Consider the following 12,127-nt stretch of genomic DNA (forward strand, 5'->3'; position numbering starts at 1 on the left):
GTTTTAGCAACTGACAGCCCCAGGATCAGCAAAACCACACAATCAAGGGAGTACTTGAAACCAGACATATTGTCTAGCTCTTACCCTGTCCCACTTTTCTTCCACATCCAAATTCCACAAACAAGTTGGGTCACATAGCTGCTAGGGGCAAACTTCAGCTTTCAGCTGTACTGAATCTCAGTGCAGTCAGTCCTTCTGCTAATGAACCTGAGGCAACTTTCTGCTGGGGCCTCAGCTGAGAGCATGCTGGGGTGAGGGATGTGGACACATTTTAATGTAGTTTTCCAATCAGTCCTGAAGACCGGCATTAGAATCTCAACCTAGTGTATAGGTGAAAATACGTATCACAGCTGCATCCTAGCACTAGTTTTTCCACAGCACAGTTTGCTTTATTCATTACAGCATCCAGAGAAATACCAGATCCAAATAAAAAATACCAGAAGCGGAGTTCACAACTACAGGCAAGTTAATGCCATTAGGATTACATTTCCCTCTGTGCAGAACAGCAGGCATGGGTCAAAGTCTCAGAGCTGCTCTTGAAAAGGGATCTCAAGTTCAGCTTGTTCATCATCACTGCGTGTAACATTGAAAAACCTGAGCACAACATAAAAGTGTTAAGTGCAAGCAGAACTTCAGTTCCTGGACTCTCTCCATAGATGACATTTTTCTTTTCCACCACATAACAGCACTTGCAATCAGCATTTTCAATACATTTTGTGGGGTCATCTACAATACCTGGAAAACACCTAGCAAATATCATAGTTCAGTTTGTCTCGTTTCTGTTGGTGTTGTAATGGAAACCCATGTAAGGGTCAGAAAATATCCTTTTGTTTTATCTATATCATATTTGAACAAAAATGCAGATAGACTTGGCAACAACTCATGAAAAAAATTGACATAGTCTTTTAGCATCCGCACTCTTTCAAAAATTAGGCAGTGCCCTCCAAACTTTCCATATCTTAAACCTGTGTACTGAAGAAATGTTATTAATCACTGATACCTTATGTTTCTTCTGTGTGACTAGGATGAAAGTCAGGAGCCTCTGAGAGGCTCCAAACAGGAATTTCCATACCATTTCTTCAGTGAGGAGTCAGAAGCAGAGGAGAAAAGTCAGTATTTAAGTCAATGAAAATACCATATGGAGAGGCAAAAGTAGTTGTGAACACGTTCTGGTATTTATCATGGCTGCTGTTTTATCCGTATAGAGTCCTGCTGGTTCACAGCATAACAAACAGGCACCGACATGCAAGATCTTGCAAAAATCCAAAGCTGCTCCATCCACAGCTCCCCCTGCTTAAGAACAGGACTGCCTAGAAAGAGTATTTTTAGAATTGTCATCTTCAGCAAAATATTTCAACAGGAAATTTTGATAAAATTGTACCATGTTAGTTTCTCTTCCTTCCTGTTTTCTTTAAGGAGGAAGCAGTATCCTAAGGTCTGAAGCTAAAGAAAGGCAGAATTCTTTTGCCACACACTTTCTGAACATGGGGGAAGTTTTGAAATGCTAAAGTGAAAATAACCCAAAGCTTGTATGCGTGCCAATATATGAGTGACTGAGACAGAGTTAATTCTACTGAAGTTTGGGGGGAACTAAAAATAATCCATTTTGAAAATTTCCATAGAGAAATAAGGTAAAGTGAAAATCTTTCAAGTGAAAGGTGCAAGAGAAGCGCAAGAACAAAAGCAAGCTATTCCACTACACCCATTGACAGGATTAAACTGACCAAAATGAGTGAAGTGTTGGGTGAGAGAAACTGCTTGATTTGAATGTCTGAGTAGATACTGGCAGAAAACAAAGACTAGGTTATGCCAGTGCTACGTTTTCTGTGTGATAGCTGTAGGTGCTGACATACTCTTAAGCAACTCTTCTAAACAAAATGAAGTTATTTCTTAAATAAAGGTAACTGACATAGAATCCAATATAATGTATTTACTGTCTGCAACTGAAAGGAAACTTATTTGTCATTGTTAATTTTAATGACCCTACTGTTATCCTGTTCTTCTGTGGGGTCCAGAGCAAGGAGTTGGAGCCCTCTAACAAAGAAGTACTTGTTTGGTTTTATAAGGGAGCCAAAAAGGACAAGGATCTCTTATGTACTCTGATGCTCAGCATTGCATGCCTACAACTCATGCTGCCTTTTCCTCCAGATATCCCTTGCTTCCAGGTTACCCAATAGATGGATGGGAAAGCACCTCAGAACAGTGTTTGGAGCAGCCTCTAGGCAGAAAAGAGCAGGGAAGGTGTGGTGGTTTTACTCGGGTGGGCGGCCGAGCTCCACCACAACCGCTTTCTCACTCCCCCTCCTCAAAGAGGAACAGGGAGAAAATACGATGAAAAGGGCTCAAGGGTTGAGATAAGGACAGGGAGATTGCTCAACAATTATCGTGACGGGCAAAACAGACTCAGCATAGGGACATAGTAAGATTTATTGCCTATTACTAACAAGCTAGAGAAGCGAGAAACAAAGGAATGAAACCAAAAGCACCTTCCCCTCCATCCACCCTCTTCCACCTCCTCCCCCTGAGCAGCGCAGGGGAACAGGGGAACGGGGGTTGTGGTCAGTCTATAGTGCTTCTTCGCCACCACTCCTTCTTGATCACTCTCGTCCCCTGTGCTGTGGGGTCCCTCCCACTGGATGCAGTCCTTGCTGAACTGATCCGGCGTGGGCTGCCCACAGGCAGCAGCTCTTCAAGAACTGCTCCAGATATGGGTCCGTACCACAGGGTCCATCCCTCAGGAGCAAACTGCTCCAACCTGGATCCCTCACGGGCAGCAGCTCCTGCCAGGTCACCTGCTCCTGCGTGGGCTCCTCTCCACGGGCTACAGGTCCGGCCCAGAATCTGCTCCGGCAGGGGTCTTCCACAGGCCGCAGCCTCTGTCGGTGCAGGTCCACCTGCTCCACCGTGGTCTCCTCCACAGGCTGCAGGGTGGAACCCTGCTCCACCGTGGTACTCCATGGGCTGCAGGGGGACAGCCTGCTTCACCATGGTCCTCACCACAGGCCGCAGGGGACTTCTGCTCCGGTGCCTGGCGCACCTCTCCCCCTCCTTCTTCACTGACCTTGGTGCCTGCAAGGCTGTTCCTCACTCCTCTCACTCTCCCAGCTGCTGTGTGTGTCGCAATGTGTTTTTTTTTTTTCCCTGTCTTAAATATTCTCTCACAGAGGTGCAAAACAACATCACTTATTGGCTCAGCTCTGGTCAGCAGTGGGGCCCTTACCAAACATGGGGCAACTTCTAGATCCTTCTCACAGAAGCCACCCCTATGGCCCCCTGCTACCAAAACCTTGCCACGTAAATCCACTACAGAAGGCAAGGCACCAATTCAAAAACAAACACACACATGCAAAACAAACATCAACAAAAAACCACCCACAGCATTCCTGGTACTTTGTCATCCATTATTTCCCATCAGCAGGCACAGCAACCATCTCTCCCTTAAAGTGCTTTCTCCCACCTCCCCGTCAGCCCAGCCTGAAACCCAGGCAGCAAGCAGGCAAGCCTTAACACGCTGCACTTCAGGACAACTGAACTGAGGGACCTCACATACAAATCTCTTGGGCCTTTGGGCCTAAGTTTTGCAGTCACCAGAAGCTGCAGTCTCAGCACTCCATCCTGACAGTATTTCACTTTACACAAAAATTGTTAATTTTCATGCTCTGAGGAGAATAAGTAAGTCCCACTTCCTGAAATAAGTTGCGCTACAAGAATTGTCTAGTTGTATTAGCGACAGTGAACTACCTGTGTTGAAAGAGTTGTTACTCATTTATAAACTGAGACAACTAATTTAAGGATAATCTAGAAGAACATCAATAATAACCAGTTACAGCTCTCTGCTTATCACCAGGAAACACTTGCTACAGTGGGACAGTTGCTTATACCTACTGAAGAGGGCTTTGAAGGTGAATCCTCATAAGTCATTTATAGAGACAAAACAGTGTATAAAGAAACTGGCATCAATGGAAAAAAAGAGCAGCACATAACTTAAATCTGATGCAAAACTTTATTTCTACTCTCCAACTGATCATAAAATGAGGAAACGAAGAATTAGCTCAAAAGACCCTCCAACCCCCCCCAGCCCAGATACAGATACTAAGATGCGAGGAGTGCTGGCTTGCTGCTGCCTAAGGTAAAGGTCAGGAATGAGGCCAACCCTGAGTGCAGTGAATATACTCATGTTTTTTCCACTGAAGCAGTATCTCCCCGTTACTAGCCCATCAGCAGATTGTACTGAGCTCTGAAAGAACACACCTTCATTGAAGTAATTTTGTTTGCTATTATCCCTGTAAAGCTGTTTGAGGGTATTTAAGTATTGGAGATTAAAATTACTCTGCTACATACAGGGCAATTGGAACTTGGTTGCTTCTTTTTAAGGAAAGAGAGGAAAGAATGGAAGACTTATGACAAATGGTCACCAAAATCCTGAGGAAGCAGCAGCTCCCTGTTGTCTACCTTTTAATCCTTAGTTTTCTCTAAGAACATCTTTTAATAAAGCAGCCCGTATTTCTTTAATTCCTCAGCAGTCACTACAGAGAAAGGTTGAGACACAAATGGCTACATCATGTTCTTCTGATCATGAGAAGCGCATCAGAAGTCTTCAGGCTCAACATGAGAACATGTACAAGACAACCTGTCATCGCACCGCTGAAGTTGAAGGATCTCATTAATCTTCTTACTTCAGACCAGGTACCTGGTGGGTGCTATAAAAGCCAGTTAGCTAAATGAAATCTCATTAGGGCAAGACAGGATATCACATACTGCATTATTATTTTTTAAAGTTGTCCTTATTTTATCTGTGTTATTCATGTGCATTTGCCTGTTTGCATACTGTAGCAGTGGACCAGTGTTGAGTCCAGTAGGAGACAGTCCTGTAGGTCTAGCACCTGTAACAATTCAGTTGTGTTTCCAGCTTGACATGAACCAGGTTTTTCACTCAGAGCTCAGCTGTGGTCTCAGTTCACTTTGCTGAACAGTTGGAGACGTGCCCTTTGTCTCTGCAGAAGCATCTTCTGATCCCCTAACGTGGAAGTGAATGGCTTTGTTAAGTTCCAGCAGAGACCGAGTGGAGCCTACTGTCAGAACATTTTGCAAAGGCCAATTGCTACTTAAATCACTTAGTATCAGAGAAGCCTATGGATTTTATTATTATTTTTAAGATGATCATTTGCAGTATTTGCTTTCCACATCTGAATACAGAGTACTTGCATCATTTTCAAGTGAAAGAATTAGATGTCATTATCCCTGAAACCCACTGTTTCTGAAATTCAGGTAATTCTCCCAGCTTACGGATCAACCAGGCTGCCTTAATTTCCTGAGGCAGGGGACATAGAAGTTGGGAACATGCATAGACTAATTCAGTTATACGGCATCGGGAAGACCTCAGTTATTAATTCAAAGTGGTAACTTCTTTCTTGTGTGGAAGAGGCAAAACAGTTAAGCAGGCACTAATTAGCACAGTATGTGATCTCTATGAAGACCTGAACTCCTTAAGACTGTTTCTAAACTCATTAATAAATGGAAAGCTGTCATATGTAAAAGAATACATAAACTTTAAGTATGTACAGCTCTACTTTCCCCCCACCCCACCCCCCAGCTGTCCTTACTGAAGTCTGACAGCCAGTGAGTTTTAGTCTATGTAATAAATATGAGAGGCATCGATCTTAGCCTTGGTAGGGAAGACTATGACAGAAGTAGCCTTTTTCCTCTGTTACCAGGTCCAAAATTAAAAGGACATCCTCTGGTACATCATCTTAAACATCGCTAGCAACAGCAGCTTGGAACTAGGGGCAACAAGTCTGATTACCAATTGGTTAGGTACTCTGACTAGAAGTTGCAAGGTGTAGCAGTACTTACATAACAGCAGAAAACACAGAAGCAAGAAAGCCAGTAAGCAAAAGGAACACCAAAACACTTAGGATTGATGTGATGACAGTCATGCCTCCACTCCTTCGACCAGGCCAGGTATCAATTTTCATGGGAAGTTTGGCTAGAAAAGCATGGAAAGAATGCTGCTATGATCTGTTTTTCACCATGTGCGCCCTTACCAAATGAGGGAAAGCTAGTTGTTTTGGAAAGGAAAACTGATGACTAAGTGACTTATAGGAAAAAGGTTTAAGACAATGTCAGCATTTAGAGGTTATTAGCTTGGCTCAGCAGGTTAGCCAGGGTGGCAAGTACCTGCATTACCTAGAAATTTCATCAGCGCAAGATACCATGACAAACACCAAATCATGAACTGTGCATACAGCCTTTATCAGAGAACTGTTCTGAAGTACACAAAAGAAGCAGATCAGTATTCCATATTGAAGTCTGCTACTCCAGTGCTGGACAGCTAACAAAATTGCTAAAACTGTAGGAAAGGACTAGACATTGCTTACTAGCAGAGCAACATTGTCCTAAGGCAAGCACAGCTACGCAGAAGACCTGAGAAAAGCCACAGACTTACATCTCCTGGTTTTGATTGGATCAGACCAAAGAGTTTGGTCTTTCACGATACCTTCAGAGTTATCTACCAACACGTATTTAAACCTGTGGGGGGAAAAAAAGCATTAAATTAGGTATTTCAAAGTTTGAGTTGCCTTACTATCATTTTGTAAGCTACCAGATTAGCAGCCAGTTAGACTCCAGTTTTTGGAGAAGCATTCCACAGAAACAATCAAAGGTAACCAGCTTTTTCCAGAGACCTTATAGGGAAAAAAACAGAATTAATAATAGAAAAAGTATTCTGTGCTATGTCATGCAGAGCTTGCGCTCCATTCTTGTAAGCCTTTACAGATGATAGCTTTCCAACAACAGTTTTTCCCAGCTTGCTATTCCCTGTTGTGAAGGGCCTTGTTATTTAGAACAGCAAGTGGTTTTGATTTCCATATGGAAGTCAAAGATTTTGTCCAACAATAGAGATCTTTGGCACTTTCCCTGTTAGAGAAAGCATTGAAAAGACAGGCTAACAACAGATTTGGCAAAGGAATTAAGTTTCCATCCCACGATAGTTTGAGTTTGCAGAATTGTCCCAAGGAGGTAGAGGAGGCAAGACAGTTTTGAAAACCTGCCCATAGTATTTTGTTTCAGAAGCATGCTCAGTCTCCACAGCTTCATGTGACTGCTGCCTTTAATATGGCTTTCAAATAGCGGGCAGCAGCAAACCAAGTGTCACAGGTGACAGCTGTCAGGGCACCCAGACTCCCCCTGAGGGCCAGCTTCCCCAGACAACAGGGGTCAGATGAGCCTGCAAGTCACCTGGCCCTCACTGTGAAGTCTCCAATCACATCAGGGACTTCCTGGGTGGAGCTGGAGGCCAATGAGAGCTCTGGCTCCCCAGAGCTGCATCAAAACAAAGCAAGCAGGGCCAAGCCTGTGTCTGCGGTTTGGTAGACTCATCTAACACAATACACAATGATTCATCCTGACATCATTTTCCAGTCAAATCCTTTTCTTCCAGCAGTTTCTGATCAGATGCTCCAGCTTCAGTATAGAGCCAGCAGTTCACACGTGAATTTTATTACTGATCCATGAATTTAACCTGATAGAGCTCACCCCTGCAAGAGCACCACAGAGCACCATCTGCAGGGTGCTGGACCAAAGCTAAGCCAGCCTCACAACTGCCCTTGCAATAGAGAAGTTCTGGCAGAGACAGGTAATTCACATCATACTATTACAAAGGTACACGACAGGGTAAATTTTGCTTCCTATTGAGTATTCTTACCATTTCAGAAACAAGAATTATACCTGTATGTCGTGTCTGGGGCAAGTGGTGGGTTACAGACCCCTAGGAAGTTTGGGTCATACAGACAAGTCCCATCGTCCCCAACTCTGAAGAGGTATTGCTTCAGGACATCAGGAGCTTTGTTCATGTCTCCTACATCAGGAAGCCTGGGGGGCACTGCACAGTCAGGTACATCGAAGAAGGCAGCATTGTAAGGTCCGAGCTGTCCCCCACTTGTTTGCTGGAACGTGCTGCCCAGGGGTTTGCTGCTTTCGTCGGTCACGAGGGAGCTCATCACGCTTGCTGCAGGAGAGGTGGTTTTTAACAACGCTGTTAGAACTAGATCAGCCCTTTCCATTCATCCTGTGTTTGGCTGCTTGCTCTTCTACCCAAAAAAGCTCAAGCAGGAAGCCAGAAATCTGCTGCTAGTCTGTGTAATGATCCTACCCCTTCCTCTTGTTTTTGAAGCTTTCTACACTTGTCCCTCAGAAGCCATAAAGAATGTATGTAGAAGGTCTCTCAGAGCAATACTTTTTGTTAGCCACCCTCCCCAACTTCCTCTTTTCCAAGAAGAATCTGATAGAGCATGGTGGCAAAGCCTGCTCTTCCACCACAGCCTACATGCCTGCAGTAAGTCCTCCCATGTCAGATTTGACACTATAACCAAGCGTGAATTTCTATAGGACCACAACTCCCCTATCCCCTGGAGCAGAAGCCCTGAGACCTTTGGTCATACAGCAGCTGCACCTCCCAGAACACCACAGTATGCAGACCAGCATGCGGGGCTGCGAGAGCAGATGCAGTATCTACACTTCTGACCAGCCAGGTATGCCCATGCTTCCAGACAGCACAACACCAAGCCTGAAAGTCTTCACATCATCAAGGAAAACATACATCTGCATCGAGCTCTACAGCATCGTTTGGAAAGCTCAGTTTCAACTCTCAAACTTTTCCTAATACAAAGCCAAGGCACAAGTCTCAAGAGATGCTCCCAAGTTCTGCAACTGTGAGTTAGTTTATTTTGGGAGCTCCCTCCAGCTGTTCAGTGCTGTCAGTAGTGAAAGACGGCCAGTTTTTCCAAAGTTGCAGTATATTGGGAACTTCTTAAGTTTGTAAGCAGTCTGCTGTGCTCCTGGAGCAGCAACTGCTTGGTCACGTGAAGTTTTTAGTTATGATCCAATGCAAAATTAAATCTGTTTTGAAAGAGAATTGTTTCTAGCACAGGTTCAAAATCTAACTTCAGGGTCAGTGCTCAAGCTAGTCAAGCAGAGAGGTGCCAGAGCTCAGAAGCCAATAATGTGAAAGCGAAGACTAGCAAAAACATGCTGTACTGGGGCTAGCTTCCCCTAATTATAAGATTTCTTACAACTAGGCCTCCTCACTCTCCCAATCTCCACATCATCTTAGCCTGGCTGTGGTGAGCAAGCAAGTGCTATTGTCTAAACAAGTTCAGGTTTTTGTTTGTTTTTAAATTCTTTAGGTAGATCAAGTTTGATAGTGACGTTAACAAGAAAAGACCTAGAGATTACATTAGTTGTTCAGAAATTTGCTAGACCCTCAGCTTTTTGAATGCTGATGCATTTCCTTACTAGCAGAGCTGAACTTAAGATTTAATTTTCTTAACACCCTAAGTTTTCCCTCTCCCTGCTCCAAAAGCCATCCAAGGGTGAGCAAATGTGTTTCTCTGCAGACCAGAGACAAATCCAAACAAAATTCCTCCCAATCTGCCAAGTAACAAGTTTGCATCTGCTTGTTTTAAAAGCACCAGCAGAGATTTCTCTCTCTATACCCCCTTTTGCAGAGAGATTCATCCTTCTGTGTAGAAAGCTGTTGCCACAGAACCCATGGAAGACAGGGTAGCTGATATAGTTTCTAACAAAAACATCAGATACAGTTGCATATTTGTAGGTAAGACTGGTATCAGGTCATTGTAGCCTTTTATATCCATACAATTCACTTGTATAATCTGCTTCAGACGTACAAAAATGCACACTTCATTCATGGGAGGCATCTCAGAAGGCAGTGCCCTCACATTCGTATCTTGTTAAGTCTGGCTAAGTCTTCTACTAGTCCGACGCAATAAGGAAGCCTCTTCCATTCATTTTTTTTTTTTTTCCAAAAGAGCAACACTCAGCAGTGGAGGTTTTAGACTGCTTTGGCTCTTGACCAGTTTTTCCCTCCTGCCCCCCAAGATCTCTTCTCTGTGCCCCTCAGAACAGGAGGTTGCATACAGCCTTTAGGGACAGTGAGTGGTATGGTACAAGGAAATCATTTGTCTCTGTCAGCTTACAGAGGAGCTCTACTTGGTGTGCAAAGCAGTCTGCCAGAACAGCAGAGATCAGTGAAGGCAGCTCCTTGGGCACTGCCAGCAGTGTTTCATTGCCAAGCAGTCATGAAATTCATTTTATGAATGAACCCATGGGCCAGGCATCTTTGACCACAAGCCTAGCATGACTTTTTTTTTTTTTTCCCCAAAAAACTAAGACAAGTCCCTATAAGGGCTGGCAACCTTAACTACGAAGCAAACAGCAACAGAGCAGTTACCTAGCTTTTCTCAGCAGATTTACGCAGGGGAGTTCAGGCTTTTATACAAGACATTCATGTTTAGACAAAGGTATCAGACAATGAACCACTTGGCTTCGTTAGCAAGACCTGTTCAGACCATTTATAGTTGATAATACTGCTCTGCACCTACTGGGAGTCAGCTAACACCAATGCTAACTGTTGTTATCTTTAATCAGTCCCATTGAATTAGTAATTTATTTTTTATACATTTATTTTACACTTATAATACACTTTTTTTAAAAAGGTCTTATTATAAACTTAGACCAGGCATTCAGCCTGCACATAGCTTTCAGCTGTGTATTTTTCTCTTTCCCCTCATTCAGACTCACTCCCACCAGATCCTGAAGAATCACATGCAACGGCTGCATGAAGTAATTATTTTCCAGAGAAAAAGTAATGCTGGATACTTACCTGATTCCTTCATTACATACAAGTAGATGGCATAAGATCTGTTTGGATACAGTGAGCTATCAAACATACAGAAAGGTTTCTCTAGAGCAACTGTGGTAAGAGTGGGATTATTTGTTGCAAGCTGAAAGTCTCCAAGCTGAGGTTTCAGGCTCTGATCTGGAAGAGAAATTTACCAAAAAAGCACTTCAAAACCTTTGTCTACACAGGTCCTAAAACAGAGTTAACACCCAAAAAGAAGCAAAAACAGCCAAGTGAGACAGAAAGATAAGAGATGCAAAGAGGAGCACCAAAAGAGAAGAGACTGCAGAGAGGTGCCACTTACCTGCAGACAGCAGTCCCAAGCAGCAAAGGACTAACACAACACAACAGCTACACATGCTTGAGCCCTGCAGGGACCAGTCACAAAAAGAAAACAAAGGCTTGTGAATCTTTCAGTTCCTGCTAAAGATCTCCCATGTCAACTCCCTCTCTGAAGTCAAGCACACCTGCTCCTTTCTACAAGCTCCCTAGGATAAGGAACTCAGCACCTCCCTGTGTGCTTATCGCCCTCCTTCTCAGGTGATGCCAACCACCCCAGCTGTTATCTGCTCCTAGGTGAGGAAGGGCGTTACAAGATTTTTATCTCTCGGCAGTGCTATGGGTGTCAAGAGAGGTTTCTTTTCATGTGCATGGATGATGGGTGTCTTTTTTCTTTACCTTCTTCTCCCTAAAAACTTCTGAAATCTCTCGTGTAGGGAAAGTTTAGGACTGAATATCTGCACCCTGCATTCAATCTGTATCATGGATGATTCTGATTCATAACTCTGCCTTCTCTATTTTGTTTCCTGGGTTGCATCTTGAAAAACATAAGCCTTCCCATTCTGTTTCTGGATAACCTCAGTGGGATTCAGAACATCTACATGAATAATAATCCACTGGGAAAGCTGAATTGCACCTGTTGTGCTGAATTGTTCATCCATTCCTGATGAGTGTTGCTATTATGGATGGTCTATTATATAAGAGCTCAGATTACAAAATTAATAATTACCTGCCAAAAATAGGCCAAGGGGAAAAATACCAGCAAGGTTTTACAGAATAAATGGAGCTACCTTGATGCCACTGAACCAACTCCAGATTTACATTAATATCACTATTGTTACATTAACAAATCCATCTCCTTTATGAATATGCCATGGGCCCCTGAAATCTGTTTGAAATATGTAATCAAATGATTATAATGTAATTTCCTCTCCATATGTGTCTCATTTTGTTTAAAATTCTGCACATCAACTTTGTTGTGTTTGGTTTGACTTTTTCTTGCATCACTTCTGAGGGAGAATATTGAACACAGGAGTTAGCCCATATTTGCACTGCTATAGGGTGAGGTTGAATATTATTATTATTCATTCTCACTTTGCAATGAACTCTGAGTCTGTGCTGGCATAAATACTCAGGTAAATCAGATTAAAA

General features: G+C 43.3%; 1 protein-coding gene across 9 annotated transcripts in view; it reads right to left on the reverse strand.

Annotated features, from left to right (window-relative positions):
* Positions 1 to 3,909: 3,909 nt before the first annotated feature.
* The window catches only part of UPK3A (uroplakin 3A), a 74,837-nt gene continuing 66,619 nt past the window's right edge, over positions 3,910 to 12,127 (reverse strand). For 8 of the 9 annotated variants that reach the window (XM_050708234.1, XM_035551006.2, XM_035551004.2 and 5 more), the window contains 6 exons: positions 11,001 to 11,064; positions 10,679 to 10,834; positions 7,726 to 8,005; positions 6,446 to 6,528; positions 5,854 to 5,986; positions 3,911 to 5,017 (listed from right to left, as the gene is read on the reverse strand). In XM_050708234.1, the coding sequence (XP_050564191.1) occupies positions 4,930 to 5,017; positions 5,854 to 5,986; positions 6,446 to 6,528; positions 7,726 to 8,005; positions 10,679 to 10,834; positions 11,001 to 11,055 (795 nt within the window). In that variant the 5' untranslated portion in view covers positions 11,056 to 11,064 and the 3' untranslated portion in view covers positions 3,911 to 4,929. Of the gene's footprint in view, positions 5,018 to 5,853; positions 5,987 to 6,445; positions 6,529 to 7,725; positions 8,006 to 10,678; positions 10,835 to 11,000; positions 11,065 to 12,127 lie in introns of all 9 variants that reach the window. The other variant, XM_050708236.1, reaches the window with a different exon arrangement.

This window comes from Cygnus atratus, chromosome 1 (assembly GCF_013377495.2).
Source record: "Cygnus atratus isolate AKBS03 ecotype Queensland, Australia chromosome 1, CAtr_DNAZoo_HiC_assembly, whole genome shotgun sequence".
NCBI lineage: Eukaryota > Metazoa > Chordata > Aves > Anseriformes > Anatidae > Cygnus > Cygnus atratus.